The 16,128-nt window shown below is 48.5% G+C and overlaps 1 protein-coding gene across 2 annotated transcripts in view; it reads left to right on the top strand.

The window, feature by feature from the left end:
* Positions 1-16,128, top strand: part of GOSR1 (golgi SNAP receptor complex member 1) — a 47,880-nt gene continuing 31,752 nt past the window's right edge. The window contains exons 1-5 of one of the 2 annotated variants that reach the window (XM_081338410.1): positions 1-147; positions 6,946-7,069; positions 8,382-8,469; positions 10,338-10,445; positions 11,817-11,908. In XM_081338410.1, coding sequence (XP_081194536.1) covers positions 111-147; positions 6,946-7,069; positions 8,382-8,469; positions 10,338-10,445; positions 11,817-11,908 — 449 coding nt within the window. In that variant the 5' untranslated portion in view covers positions 1-110. The remainder of the gene's footprint in view (positions 148-6,945; positions 7,070-8,381; positions 8,470-10,337; positions 10,446-11,816; positions 11,909-16,128) is intronic. The other variant, XM_081338409.1, reaches the window with a different exon arrangement.

Raw genomic sequence — 16,128 nt, 5'->3', positions numbered from 1 at the left:
CGGGCGCTCTATGGTCGGAAGTGAAGGCGGGGGGGCGCTCTGGCCGGCCGGCTCTGTGGCTGAGCGCGCAGCCGGCTTGCGTCGAGGAGGGCTGACGTTGGTCAACAAAGATGGCGGCGGCGGGCAGCAGCAGCAGCTACTGGGAGGGTGAGTGCGGGGGCGGGGGGGCGGGAGGGGGCGACCCTCCACGGAAGGGGCGTCCGGGAAAGCGCCCGCTTTGACCCCCCCTCCCCCGCCCCTCCCTCTCGAGGACTGGAAGCTGACAGGCCAAACCGTCCGGGGCCCGCCCCGCCTGCAGGGGGGGCTGGACTACAACTCCCATCATCCGCAACCCCTCGTTTAGCGGGGCTGCAGTACAGCCCATCCCCCCACCCCACCCCCCACCCCAAACCGTCCGGGGCCCGCCCCGCCTGCAGGGGGGCTGGACTACAACTCCCATCATCCGCAACCCCGCGTTAGCGGGGCTGCAGTACAGCCCATCCCAGCCCCCCCACCCCAGGGAGCAGGGAATGACATTTCATTCCCCCCCCTCCCCTCCCATTCACACACACACACACACACCAGAAGGAAATGGGTTATGTCATCGCTCTGCGGGCTCAGGATGATGGAACTCAGGGCCGGGGGAGGGGGCTCTCGAGAGCGTCTGGCCGAGCCCAGAGGCCGGGGATGGGGGGAGGGGTGGAGCGGCTGAAGAAAGGCCCCCTCCTTCCAACCCTTGTGGCGTGTGTGTGTGTGTGTGTGTGTGTGTGTGTGTGTGTGTGTGTGTGTGTGTGTTTGTGTGTGTGTGTGTGCAGGGGCTGGAGAGAGGGTGGTGGCAGGGCATAAATCAGCTGGGCTTTTCGGGGCTGGGGAGGGGTCCCCGGGTGGAGGAAGGGTCTCTGGGCTGCGGAGGGGTCTCCAGAGGCGCTGGAGGAGGCTGCCCGAGGGAGCAGCGGTGTCCTCTCCCCAGCCTGAGAGAGCTGGTGGGGGAAAAAAAAAAGTGGGAGCTCAGAGGTAGACTGCTCCTGGACATGGAGGTTCTTTTCAGCTGAAGGTACTCGTGAGAGGCAGGCCTGGCGAAACTTGTCTTGCCAGAACGAAGGGCGAACAGTTGCCTCAGCAGGAGCCGGAGAGCCTCTGTAGATTTCCATAGGAATCGGGCCAGGGAGGGGAATCTGGGGCGCAAAGGGCAATCCTGAAGGATCTAAGGATCTTCTCCCGACACCCCAGAAGACTAGATCCCCAAAAAAGTGATTCGGGTGCACGGTGTGGCAAAGTGTGAGGCTGATTTTACACTTAGGCATTCGGGCCACTTAGATATGCGTCGCGTTAATCGGCTTGTTTCTCCACCTTGGCAACTTTTAGCGTATGGGGACTTCAATTCTCCAGAATTCCCTACTCAGCAGTGCCCATCCCTCTTAAAACAGGATGGCTGGGGGATTTTGGGAGTGGAAGCCCCCCCATCTTCAAGAAAGCAGGCTGGGGGATTCTGGGAGTTGAAGTCCACCCCTCTTAAAGCAGGCTGGCTGAGGAATTCTGGGAGTGCAAGTCCACCCCTCTTAAATTCTGGGAGTGCAAGTCCACCCCTCTTAAAGCATACCGGCTGGGGGATTCTGGGAGTGGAAGTCCACCCCTCTTAAAGCATACTGGCTGGGGGATTCTGGGAGTGGAAGTCCACCCCTCTTAAAGCATACTGGCTGGGGGATTCTGGGAGTGGAAGTCCACCCCTCTTAAAGCATACCGGCTGGGGGATTCTGGGAGTGGAAGTCCACCCCTCTTAAAGCATACCGGCTGGGGGATTCTGGGAGTGGAAGTCCACCCCTCTTAAAGCATACCGGCTGGGGGATTCTGGGAGTTGAAGTCTACCCGTCTTAAAGTTGCCAAGTTTGAGAAACATTGTGTTAATCCAACATTGGTGCACAGATATATCTTTAGAACAAAAATGTTCTGTATACTGAAGAATTTTCCTGGCTGTTAATTGTTCAGTTGCTGCTCATTTTCAAAAATTTCCTTTTCAGATATATGTGGACGGTTTAGATTGGATTGTTTTCCTTTCTTATATATTAATTTCTTTTATTGTAAGTTTTCCTGGTATTAGTTGTTGACAGTCACTGTCTACAATCAGTGCTGTAACATTAGAGGAGAGAAAATGGAAATTCTCTTTTAACTAGTTCACTTATCCTCTAGTGTGCTGGAAGAAATCTACACATTAAGAAACGATACCCAATTTGCAAAATAAAAAAATAAATCTGCTGCTGTAATTAATCATATCTCTCCAGCCTTTCACACAATTATTTCTTTAGCCTTGCCTTTTTACTTAGAATAAAACTGGAAGGGACCTTTGAGGTCATCTAGTCCAGCCCCCTGCTGAAGCAGGAAACCCTATACCACTTCAGACAAATGGCTGTCCAATCTCTTCTTAAAAACTTCCACTGTTGGAGCATTCACCGCTACTGGAGGCAGGTTGTTAATAATAATAATAAAGTTGGAAGGGACCTTGGAGGTCATCTAGTCCAACCCTGTGCTCAGGCAAGAAAGCCTATACCATTCCAGACAAATGGCTGTCCAGTCTCTTCTTAAAAACCTCCAGTGTTGGAGCATTCACAGCTTCTGGAGGCAGGTTGTTAATAATAATAATAAAGTTGGAAGGGACCTTGGAGGTCATCTAGTCCAACCCCTGCTCAGGCAGGAAACCCTATATTATTTCAGACAAATGGCTGTCCAGTCTCTTCTTAAATACTTCCAGTGTTGGAGCATTCTCAGCTTCTGGAGGCAAGGAGTTCCACTGGTTAATTGTTCTAACTGTCAGGAAATTTCTCCTTAGTTCCAGGTTGCTTCTCTCCTCGGTTAGTTTCCATCCGTTACTTCTTGTCCTGCTTTCAGGGGCTTTGGAGAACAGCTTGATTCCCTCTTCTTTGGGGCAGCCCCTGAGACACTGGAAGACTGCTATCATGTCTCCCCTCGTCCTTTTCTCTAGGTCTAGACTAGCCAAACCAAATCCTGCAACCGTTCTTCATATGTTTTAGTCTCCAGGCCTTGGATCATCTGAGTTGCTCTTCTTTGCACTTTCCCCCCCCCCCCCAAAGTTTCAGCATCTTTTTTGTAATGTGACCAAAACTGGATGCAGTATTCCAGGTGTGGCCTTACTAAGGCTTTATACAGCGGTGCTAATACCTCGCGTGATCTTGATTCTGCGCCTCTGTTTACACAACCCAGGATTGTATTAGCTTTTTTTGGCTGCTGCCACACATGGCTGGCTCACGGTTAAGCGATCGTCCACTCGGACTTCAAGGTGTCTCTCACAGTGGCTGTTTTTGAGCCAGGTTTCGCCTAACCTGTACTTGAACCTTTGTTTTTTCCCCCTAAGTGTAAAACCTTGCCTGGTGAAGCTGAATTTGCATCTTTCTATCTCAAAGCAGGCAGGTACCAGTTGAATTCCACAGACCGGAGAGTGTGTGGTTTTGCGTGCTGCCTGCATCCAGCGGATGGGGCTATGCTTGTTTGTGCGGACCGGTTGCTGCCATGCCACAGACCGAGGATTGGGGACCCCTGGACTAGGACACCCAAAGATTTCAACCTGGGAAAAAGGTTCAAAACATGGAAAGTTGTATACCAGTTCCACCTTATGGATACGGAGGCTCTCTGATCAGTCACTCATCCTTGTTAGATTACTGCAAGGTGTTCTACATGGGGCTACCCTTGAAAAGTACAGACAGTCCTCGACTTACATCATCATCATCATAGAGTTGGAAGGGACCTTGGAGGTCTTCTAGTCCAACCCCCTGCTCAGGCAGGAAACCCTATACCAGTGATGGCGAACCTTTTAGAGACCGAGTGCCCAAAATGCAACCCTACTTCTTTATCGCAAAGTGCCAACATGGCAATTTAATCTGAATACTGAGGTTTTAGTTTAGAAAAAACAACTCATACATTAACATCTTTAGTCTTAAAAGAAAAACACAATAACAAAGCTTTCAATGATACAAACAACTTTTTACTGAAAGGTAAAAGTTTGCCTTTGGCATGCTTTTGAACAATTAATGTGATTTTTGCAGTTGTACGCATGCTGGTATTTTGTCTAAGCTTGGCTCATACTTTGTAAGTTTGAAAGCAACACATGCAGCACTCAGGTCATCTGTTAGTCCAGGGGTGTCAAACTGCCGGCCCGCGGGCTGGAGCGTCACGGAGAAACCGCGCCCATCCCATTTTCGGCAATGGGAAAAAGTTCCGATACATCGCATGACGTCACGTGACATCGTGAGTTTGACATGCCTGTGTTAGTCTGTTTCCAGTGTCAGATTTGATATAATTCAAAGCTGAAAACAGCGCTCTCCCCCCCCCCAGGCTTGTTTTGGCTAGGAAGGGGCTTGAGAAATGGCTATTTCCTGCGAAAACTTAGGCAAACAGCAAGGTGCGTGTGCCCACAGAGAGGGCTCCGAGTGCCCCCTCTGACACACGTGCCATAGGTGCGCCATCACTGCCCTATACCATTTCAGACAAATGGCCGTCCAGTCTCTTCTTAAAAACTTCCAGTGTTGGAGCATTCACAACTTCTGGAGGCAAGGAATTCCACTGGTTAATTGTTCCCACTGTTAGGAAGTTTCTCCTTAGTTCCAGGTTGCTTCTCTCCTTGGTTAGTTTCCATCCGTTGCTTCTGCTCCTGCCTTCAGAATAGCTTGACTTCCTCTTCTTCGTGGCGACCCCTGAGACATTTTTTCAGTATCTTGGGTCATCTTTCACTTCTGTGGCCACAGTTGGAAAATCAGCAGAGACATAGAACCATGTGGTTGAAGAAGCTCCATTTTCACAGGCCACTTTAGAATTTCTTTTTTTTTATTGAAAAGTTTTAGAATACATTTTTTGAATACAAAAAACCCCCCTTCCCCCTCCCCTCTCCCCAACCCTCCCCTCCCCTCCCCACCCCCTCCCCGACTTCCCAGAGCTAAATACAGGGTATAAAAATACAAACAAACATAATCTAAAATATGCAAACAACAATAAAATATTAAATTCTATCGCACTTTAACTCTTAGTAAAATAACTACAAGCTAATTATACATCATATAAATCCACTACTTATTCAAATGCTAAGTGAAACTTTTTAGTCCCATATTTATTCTGAATATAATCAATCCATCTCTTCCACGCCACATTGTATCTCTGTTGCGATTGATCTTTCAAATACGCTGAAATCTTTGCCATCTCCGCCAAGTTAGAAACTTTTAAAGTCCATTCTTCTATAGTCGGCAGTTCTTCCTTCTTCCAATATTGCGCTACTAAAAGTCTTGCTGCCGTAATTAGATTCAACATCAACTTAATATCTACAACGGTGATATCTGTGATAATACCCAATAAAAACAATTGCGGAGTAAACTTTATCCTTTTCTTAAATATTTTTTGCATATTGCACCAAATTTTAATCCAAAAAGCTTTAACCTTTTTGCAAGTCCACCATATATGAAAATATGTTGCGTCCTCACAACCACACCTCCAACATTTGGGCTGACAGTTCGGATACATACTTGCTAATTTTTTTGGATCTAAATGCCACCTGTAAAACATTTTATAAAAATTCTCTCTTAAATTTTGGGCCTGTGTAAATTTTACATTTCTAACCCAGATCTTTTCCCTGGTATCCATTGTAATAACTTCTTGAAAATTCTGAGCCCACTTTATCATACGATCTTTAACAAGCTCCGTCTCTGAATCAATTTCTATCAATGGAATATATATCCTTTTTATATGTGCTTGACCTTGATCTCTAATTTGCTTTACCAAATTTTCATCGATCATTGAAAAACCAGTTTTGTGGTCCTCTTTCCATCTAGCCTGTAATTGCCCATACTGAAACCAAGTTTGTAGCCACTTTAGAATTTCATCTTGATCAAGAATGTCAGAATAGACAATCTTCAGGTGGAATTTGTATGGCGTGGTGAAACGTGATACTGCCTAAAACTATGGCGTTAGCACTGTTCACTTCTTTGCGCAAGAGAATCCCTTCCATGGATCAGTCAAGCACATTGAAAAACATTTTGCACATTTTACCACGTTTAGTATATCTCATTAGATCCTCAAGTCAAACTTAACTCCTGGTAATAACCTGGGATACATCCATAAAAAATTCTTAGAAGAAATAATGCCATTATACATTTACACAATTATAGTCTGATTCGTTGAGTTTTTCCAAACCGGTATTAAAGATGATAATACTTTCGTAAAGTTATAGCATTTAGTGACCGTTCCAAGTTACAACGGCATTGGGAAAAGTGACCCATGACCCATTTTTCACACTTAACAACCGTTGCAATCTCCCCAGGGTCACATGGTCAAAATTCAGCCGCTCGTCAACTGGTCTGTATTATGTGACAAATGCAGCGTCCCCTTTTTCTGACCTTCACCGCTGGCTTCCGAAAGCAAAGTCACTGGAGGAGGCCCGATTCACTTAACAACCATGTGATTCACTTAACAACCACCTGATTCACCTAACAGCCACCTGATTCACTTAACAGCCACCTGATTCATTTAACAGCCACCTGATTCACTTAACAAGGGCAGCAATTTGCTTATCCCCTGTGACCAAAAGGCAAAAAGATCCGTAAACTGGGGCAAAACAAAGGCTGGCTGGGGCATTCTGGGAGTTGAAGTCCATTTAAGTCTTAAAAGGAGCAAAGAATTTCCAGAAGGGATTTCAACCCCAGTTGTTGGTGAACCTGGAGAGTTGCAGGGATGGAAGGAAGCAAATATTTATACCGCCCTTCTCCCGAAGGACTCAGGGCGGTGTACAGGGCAATAAATATTAAAAAACAAAGTACAAAAGTTAAAAAAACAATTAAATAATTATGCCCGATATATACAATAATTAAAACCATGTTAAAAACCCAACCCCAACCCCATCAAACCAGGCCGGATTGCTCAAATAAGTAAGTGGGCAGCGAAGCATCGTTTTTCTTTCGGCTCTTTCGGCAGATCTAAGGAAGCAGGCCCGGCAGCTGGAAAACGAACTGGACCTCAAACTGGTCTCCTTTAGTAAATTGTGCACCAGCTACAGCCACGGCAGTACTCAGGATGGAAGGCGCGACAGGTATAATAGGTACTACCACTGCTACTTCATTCAATATTTTTTTCATTGCAATTTATTTTTTTTTCATGCCCGACAGCCCGCTTTCTTCATTTGCTTTGGTTTTGCGCTTCCGGACATTTGAAATGTTTAAATTTCAGGATTGAGGGAGTCTCGCTTGGGAAATTCTTAGAACGTTAGAATTAGAATTAAGAATAGAAATAAGAATAGAATTAAAAATAATAATAATAATAATAATAATAGAATAGAATAGAATAGAATAGAATAGAATAGAATAGAATAGAATAGAATAGTAGAATAGAATAGAAAATATGGAATGGAATGGAATAGAATAATGATAATAGAATAGAATAGAATAGAATAGAATAGAATAGAATAGAATAGAATAGAATAGAATAGAATAGAATAGAATAGAATAGAATAGAAAATATGGAATGGAATGGAATGGAATAGAATAATGAGAATAGAATAGAATAGAATAGAATAGAATAGAATAGAATAGAATAGAATAGAATAGAATAGAATAGAATAGAAAATATGGAATGGAATGGAATGGAATAGAATAATGATAATAGAATAGAATAGAATAGAATAGAATAGAAAATATGGAATGGAATGGAATGGAATGGAATAGAATAATGATAATAGAATAGAATAGAATAGAATAGAATAGAATAGAATAGAATAGAATAGAATAGAATAGAATAGAATAGAAAATATGGAATGGAATGGAATAGAATAATGAGAATAGAATAGAATAGAATAGAATAGAATAGAATAGAATAGAAAATATGGAATGGAATGGAATAGAATAATGATAATAGAATAGAATAGAATAGAATAGAATAGAATAGAATAGAATAGAATAGAATAGAAAATATGGAATAGAATAGAACAGAACAGAAAATATGGAATGGAACAGAACAGAATAGAATAGAGCTGGAAGGGACCTTGGAGGCCTTCTAGTCCAGCCCCCTGTCAGTGACTTTGGACCAACCACCAGGAGACGGTGAGTTCTAGTCCCACCTTAAATATGAAAGCCAGCTGGGTGAGTTTGGGCCAATCACCAGGAGGCTGTGAGTTCTAGTCCTGCCTTAGGGATGAAAGCCGGCTAAGTGACTTAGGGCCAATCGCTCTCTGTTAGCCCAACCTGCCTCACAGGGTTGTTGTGAGGCAAACAGGAGGAGAAAGAAGCACGACCCACATTGGCTGCCTTGAATTACTTCTACAAGAAGAAAAATGTAATAAGCAAAGGTGAAGGAAGGTTTCATGCCCTGGGTTAAAATGTAATGGAACGCTACCTCCGTGTTGTTCGTTCCTCCAGCTCTGACACGACGCCTCTCCTGAACGGATCGAGCCAAGACCGGATGTTTGAAGCCATGGCTGTGGAAATGGAGCAGCTCTTGGGGAAGGTAAGGCGGACGGCCCAGCTCTGACCCCGTTTAAAACATGGAAGGGTCTTTCAACGAAGGCCGGAGTGACTTGCCCAGGCAGTTTCTCAGCCATCCAGGTCATGCTTGTCCCAAAGGCGCTTTTTTTTCCCCAGAAGGCAACTGGACTTGCTTATTTTCCTTTGAAGACATTTCGCTTCTCCTCCCAGAAGCTTCTTCAGGTTCTGACCGAATGGTGGGGAATGGGAGGATTTATACTCCTTGCAGAGAGCCGGTCATTTGCCTCCTTTTAGAGAGTCCTTGAGGCCATTTGAAAAGGCCTCCTTCTCCTCCTCCTCCTCCTCCTTCTTCCCCTTCCCCTTATCTTTCACCTCCTTCCTTTTCCTTCCCCCCTCCTCCTCCTCCTCTTTCTTTTTCTTTCTTTCTCTGTCTCTCTCTTTCTCTCTTATCCTTCTCCTTCCTTCCCTCCCATCTTCCTTCTCCTCTTCCTCTTCCATCCTTTCCGCAAAGGTGACTTTTCAGGAGGCAACCGGACTTTCTTGTTTTTTCTTTGAAGACATTTCACTTCTCATCCAAGAAGCTTCTTCGGCTCTGACTGGCTGGTGGGGAAATGGGAGGATTTATACTCCTTGCAGAGAGCCGGGCCTTTGCCTTCTTTTGGAGAGTCCTTGAGGCCACATGGAGGTTTATCTGTGTCCCCAGGGTCGCCTGAGTGCTGCAAATGGGTTCCAGGAAGGCTCCACACACATTTGTAAATGACCAGTTGTCTGCAAGGAGTATAAATCCTCCCATTCCCCCACCGTCCAGTCAGAACTGAAGAAGCTTCTGGGCTGAGAAGCGAAACCTCTTCAGAGAAAAAACAAAAGTCCAGTTGCCTCCTGAAAAAAGCATCTTTGGGGCTAGAGTGACATAGATAAAGACAGTTCTAACAAAGCATCGGCCATATCGAAATAATCCAAGACCTAAGATTCATTTTCCCAGGAGCCTCTGCAGCCTTATACATAGTCCTCGACTTAACGACTATTTGTTTAGTGACCGATCGAAGTTACGACACTGGAAAAAGTGACCTAGGACCGTTTTTCACCCATACGGCTGTTGTAGTATCTCCACAGTCTTGTGATCAAAATTAGGACACTTGGCAACTGGCTCACATTTATGACGGTCGCCGTGTCCTGGAGGGGTCACGCGATTCCCCTTTGTCACCTTCCGACAAGCAAAGTCAACGGGGAAGCCGGATTCACTTAATGACTGCGGCAAGAAAGGTCGTAACATGAGGCAAAACTCACTTAGCAAATGTTTCACTTAGCAACAGAAATTTGGGGCTCAATTGTAGACGTAAGTTGAGGACTACCTGTATAGTGTTCGAATGGGGGGGGGCAGGGATAACATTAGGGTCTGCCCCATCGCTGGAGAAGAGTTGAAGTCCACCCCTCTGAAAGCATGCTGGCTGGGGGATTCTGGGAGTGGAAGCCCACCCCTCTTAAAGCAGGCTGGGTGGGGAATTCTGGGAATTGAAGTCCACCCCTCTTAAAGCAGGCTGACTGGAGAATTCTGGGAGTGGAAGCAAGCCGGCTGGGGGATTCTGGGAGCTGAAATCTACACATATTAAAGCATGACTGGCTGGGGGGTTCTGGGAGTGGAAGTCCGCAGGTCTTGAAATTGCCAAGGTTGGAACACACACACACACACACACACACACACACACACTTGCTTTAAAGGCAGGGAGAGAGCAGATGTCAGCCTCCTGTTTGTCTGGCGAAGCAAACTTTGGCTGTTCACCGTCTCCATATATTTGAGGCGTCACGTAAAGTTTGCGGCTTACTGAATTGTTTGATCCACGCAGCTCTCGTCTCGAAAAGCCCTAACTTCTCTCGTTCTCTCTGTTGCAGCTGACCGGGATCAACGACAAAATGGCCGAATACACCAACAGTGCCGGCGTCCCCTCCCTCAACGCGGCTCTGATGCACACCCTGCAACGGCACAGAGACATCCTACAGGCAAGGCAATCTCCCCGAACACGGGGCTTCCTCCCTCCCCTCTTTACAGCTAGTCCTCGACTTACGACCATGGCGGGGCCCAAAATGTCGGTTGCTCAGCGAGACCTTTGTTAAGCGAGTTTTGCCCCGTTTTACGACCTTCCTTGACACCGTTGTTAAAAGTGAATCCCTGCTGTTGTTAAGTCAGACACACGGTCGTTAAGCGAATCCGGCTTTCCCCCATTGACTTCGCTTGTCGGAAGGTCGCAAAAGGGGATCGCGTGACACACAACCACACCCCCCACACCCCCGTGGGACACGGAGACCGTCATAAATACGAGCCAGTTGCCAAGCGTCTATATTTCGACTATTTCGACTACGTGACCATTGCAACAACAGCCGTGTGTGAAAAACGGCCCTCAAGTCGGTTTTTCTTGGTGCCGTTGTTAACTGTGAACGGTCACTAAACAAATGGTTGTAGGTTGAGGATTCCCTCGTATTGGCCGAGCCTTTTCTGGTTAGACCTTGAAACTCCTGGGCGCAAAGCCACAATCTCCTCCCAGCTTTTCAGCTGTATCTGGGAAGTTTCGCCATTTTTTAAAATTCTTTTTTAATTGCAAAATTCCTGTCCTAGTAACTTCTAATGGGCGCTAAAGAAGTAGTTGTAAGTCGAGGACTTAGTCATTCCAACACGACGTCAACTAACGCAGGATTTTTGCGACCCCGGGCTTTTGTGAATTGGGCGCAAATAATTAGCCACGTTTGCCAGGGTGGGCACACATTGAACCAGAGTCTCCGGGAAGCATTTTGGAGGCCCAGTCCGTCGCTTGGTTCTGCCTCTGTAACTCCTAGGCCTGCTTGTCGGGGTAGCCTGGATGATTCTCCACATTGTAGTTCCAAGATCTCAAGAACTTCTCACGCTGGGGCACAGTGCAGGCTTACCTGAAGTATCTTTTAGGGCAGGGATGTCCAACCTTGGAAGCTTTTAAGACTTGTGGACTTCAAGTCCCAGAATTCCCCAGCCATGAGTTGAAGTCCACAAGCCTTGAAATGGCCACGTCTGGGAGCCGGAGCATTCTGGGAATTGAAGTCCACACGTCTTAAAAGTGGCCAGGTTTGGACGGCTGGGGAATTCTGGGAGTTGAAGTCCACACGTCTTGAAAGCGGCCATGTTTGGAGGGCTGGGGAATTCTGGGAGTTGAAGTCCACAAGTGTTAACACTTCCCAAGGTTGGAGACCCTTCCCTTAGGTGTCTCTTGATCTCCCTTTTAAAGGATTGTAACAATATTTGGACTTCAACCTGGCTTACGTTGACGGTTGAAGGGCTGCAGATTCTCTTTTCAGCCCCTGGACCTCTAACCAGTTGGAACCTTTTTGTATTTTTCCCGACAGGATTACACCCACGAATTCCACAAAACCAAAACCAATTTCATGGCAGTGCGGGAAAGAGAGAATCTTATGGGATCTGTCCAGAAAGATATTGAGTAAGTTGTTAATTCTTTATCATCATCATCATCATTATTATTATTATTATTATTATTATTATTATTATTATTATTATTATTATTATTATTATTATTATTATTATTATTGAATATTTGTAGCTCCGGGTTGAAATGAGGGATCCTTGGTGCCCTCTGAGCTTGGCTGTTTTCTTGCAGCCGTTTCCTAACCCAACTAGGTAGCATCATCAGTGCGAGGAGGAGGACGACGACTGGATGTTTCCTTGCAGCCGTTTCCTAACCCAACTAGGTAGCATCATCAGTGCGAGGAGGAGGACGACGACTGGATGTTTCCTTGCAGCCGTTTCCTAACCCAACTAGGTAGCATCATCAGTGTGAGGAGGAGGACGACGACTGGATGTTTTCTTGCAGACGTTTTCTAACCCAACTAGGTAGCATCATCAGTGCGAGGAGGAGGAGGACGACTGGATGTTTTCTTGCAGACGTTTTCTAACCCAACTAGGTAGCATCATCAGTGCGAGGAGGAGGAGGACGACGACTGGATGTTTTCTTGCAGACGTTTCCTAACCCAACTAGGTAGCATCATCAGTGCGAGGAGGAAGAGGATGACGACTGGATGTTTTCTTGCAGACGTTTCATAACCCAACTAGGTAGCATCATCAGTGCGAGGAGGAGGAGGACGACGACGATGTTTCCTTGCAGACGTTTCCTAACCCAACTAGGTAGCATCATCAGTGCGAGGAGGAGGAGGACGACGACTGGATGTTTTCTTGCAGACGTTTCCTAACCCAACTAGGTAGCATCATCAGTGCGAGGAGGAGGACGACGACTGGATGTTGCAGACGTTTCCTAACCCAACTAGGTAGCATCATCAGTGCAAGGAGGAGGAGGAGGAGGACGACTGGATGTTTCCTTGCAGCCGTTTCCTAATCCAACTAGGTAGCATCATCAGTGCGAGGAGGAGGACGACGACTGGATGTTTCCTTGCAGCCGTTTCCTAACCCAACTAGGTAGCATCATCAGTGTGAGGAGGAGGACGACGACTGGATGTTTTCTTGCAGACGTTTTCTAACCCAACTAGGTAGCATCATCAGTGCGAGGAGGAGGACGACGACTGGATGTTTCCTTGCAGCCGTTTCCTAACCCAACTAGGTAGCATCATCAGTGCGAGGAGGAGGAGGACGACTGGATGTTTTCTTGCAGACGTTTTCTAACCCAAGTAGGTAGCATCATCAGTGCGAGGAGGAGGAGGACGACTGGATGTTTTCTTGCAGACGTTTCCTAACCCAACTAGGTAGCATCATCAGTGTGAGGAGGAGGACGACGAATGGATGTTTTCTTGCAGACGTTTTCTAACCCAAGTAGGTAGCATCATCAGTGCGAGGAGGAGGAGGACGACGACTGGATGTTTTCTTGCAGACGTTTCCTAACCCAACTAGGTGTTCTGAACCAGCCCTCTTCTCGCACCCCTAATCAAAAGAAGAGACTGAAAAGCGTCCAAGGCTAAAAGGCTTCTGCCAAGATTTAATAGTAAACACACAAGAGCTTATCTTCAAGCAAAAGAGTTGCTTTCAGCAACCAGCCCCTCCCCAAACACTCCTTTTATAGAGAGCTCAGGGCGTGGTCTCCCTGTGCCTCCTCCCGAGGAGTCCCATAGCCTTCCTTTGTTTGTCCCTGCTCGACTGCCTCCTGCGTCGGGCGTCCTTGAACAGGGCCAGCTGTGGGTCATCATCCTCCGCACTCTCGGGCTCACACAGCTGAGCAGAGGTTCCCGGCTGAGGACTCTGCAAAGTCTCCAAATCATCATCAGCCGGTTCGTTTCCCTCCTCCCCCACATCTGAGTCCTCCGATACATCGGAGCCGGCTGTCGGACCCACAGGCTGACCCTGAGTCACAACACTATCCCGCACCGCAGGGCCCTTCCCCCGGGTCTGCCGATCCGGATGCGGTCGGGATGGGAACTGTTCGTGAAACGCAGTCACCAACGCAGGGGCATGAACGGCGGTCGCGTCTTCCCATGTGAAGTCCTCCGGCCCGTACCCTTTCCACTCGATCAGGTACTGGAAGCGACCTTTCAGCCAGCGGGAATCCCTGATGCTGGCGACCTCGTACTCGGGGGTGCTGTCGCCATCACGAGGTCCTGATGGGGGAGGTTCCGCTTGGCGAAGTGGACAAGCCGGTTGTTCGGGGACCAACAAGGACCGATGGAAGACGGGGTGCACGCGCAGGGAACGTGGCAGAGTTAAACGATAGGCGACCGGGTTGATGACGGCCTCGACTGGGAACGGTCCAAGGTAACGGTGGTCCAGCTTCCTCGCCGGCCGAGTGGATGGTAGGTTCCTGGTGGACAGCCAGACCCGATCCCCCACCGATAGTGGAGGCGTATCCCTTCTCGACCGATCGGCGAACCTCTTGTAGTCGGCCTTGGCCTTCTCCAGCTGCCGTCGCACCAACCGATGGATCGCCTGTAACTCCGCCATGAATTCGTTCGCTGCCGGCTCCGGTGAGTCCACGGGAGAAAGGGGGAAAAACCGGGGGTGATAACCCACATTGGCCAAGAACGGTGTCATCTGCGTGGAGGTGTGCTGCGAGTTGTTAAAGGCAAACTCGGCTATGGCCAAATAGTCCACCCAATTGTCCTGCTGCAGGTTAACGTAGCAGCGCAGATACTGCTCTAAGATGCCGATGACCTTCTCGGTACCCCCGTCGGTCTGAGGATGATGCGCGGACGAGAGGCAAACCTTAATGTCCAACGCCCGCATCAACTCCTGCCAGAAGCGGGCTGTAAACTGGGCCCCCCTATCGGAGACGACTCTATCGGGAAGGCCGTGCAGCCGGAACACCTGTTGGATGAACATGCGACTAGTGGCGCGAGCTGACGGTAAGCCGCGACAGGGGATGAAGTGCGCCATCTTGGTCAACATGTCCACCACCACAAACACTGTCGTGAAGCCGGAGGATGGGGGTAGATCCGTCAGAAAGTCCATGGACACAGCCCCCCAGGGTCTCTTGGGCGTTGGCAAAGGCTGCAGTAAACCAGGCGGGGCCCCTGTCGCTGACTTGGCCTGCCTGCATGGGACGCAGGAGGTGACATAAGACTGGACATCGTGTCGGACTCGGGGCCACCAGAAGGTACGGGAGACCAGGTTCAGAGTCTTGAACAGGCCAAAATGCCCCGCAGCCGGGTTATCATGACATTGGCTGAGGACGAGTCCCCTGAGTGGCCCTCCTGGAACATAGAGCCGGTCACGATAATACAGGAGTCCATCCGTGACCGACCAAGGCGAATCTGGCCCCACCTCTTCCTTCCGCTGAGCCACCCACGCCTCCTGCTGCTGCGCCTCCCGGATCCGAGCCCGTATATCCACCGGCTCCCGCACCGCAGCAAAAGACTCGACGGGGATCACGGTCCTGGGCGGAAGCTTGTCTTCCACTCGGGTGTACTCGGGCTTCCTGGACAGAGCATCCGCTCTCTGGTTGTGCCCGCTTGGTATGTACCGCACCCGGAAGTCAAACCTCGCAAAGAAGAGGGACCACCGGATCTGGCGTTGGTTCAAATTCCGAGCGGTCTGCAGGCTTTCCAGATTCTTGTGGTCCGTCCGGACCTCGATTTGATGCCGCGCCCCCTCCAGATGATGCCTCCAAGCCTCGAACGCCGCCTTGATGGCCAGCAGCTCCTTCTCCCAGATGGTATAGTTGCGCTCCGAGGGATTCAATTTCCGAGAGTGATACGCGCAAGGGAAAAGGGTACCGTTGGGCGTCGCTGCCTGGAGCAACACGGCCCCAATGGCAATGTCGGAGGCGTCCGCCTCCACGACAAACGGCCGTTGCGGGTCAGGATGCTTCAAGATGGGCTCCTTCATGAAGGCGTCCTTCAAAGCTTGGAACGCCTGTTGTTCGGGGGCGTTCCACTGGAACCGAGTCTTCTTCTGCAGGAGCCGGGTGAGGGGGGCTGTCAAGGCAGCAAAGCCAGGGATGAATGTCCGATAGTAGTTGGCAAATCCAAGAAGTCGCTGAATATCCTTCACGCGACGCGGGGGTTGCCAACTCTGCAACGACTCAACTTTACTCGGTTCCATGGCGATGCCCTCAGGAGAAATGCGGTGACCCAAGAAATCAATGGTCACCTGGTAGAACTGGCACTTCTCCAACTTGGCAAACAGCCGATGTTTCCGGAGGCGCTGCAGGACCTGACGGAGATGCTGATGATGCGCTTCACGCGACGGGGAGTAAATCAGGAT

This window comes from Vipera berus (genome assembly GCF_964194415.1).
Source record: "Vipera berus genome assembly, chromosome: 1".
In the NCBI taxonomy this organism is placed as follows: Eukaryota; Metazoa; Chordata; class Lepidosauria; order Squamata; family Viperidae; genus Vipera; species Vipera berus.
This window is presented reverse-complemented; position numbering and strand designations above follow the sequence as displayed.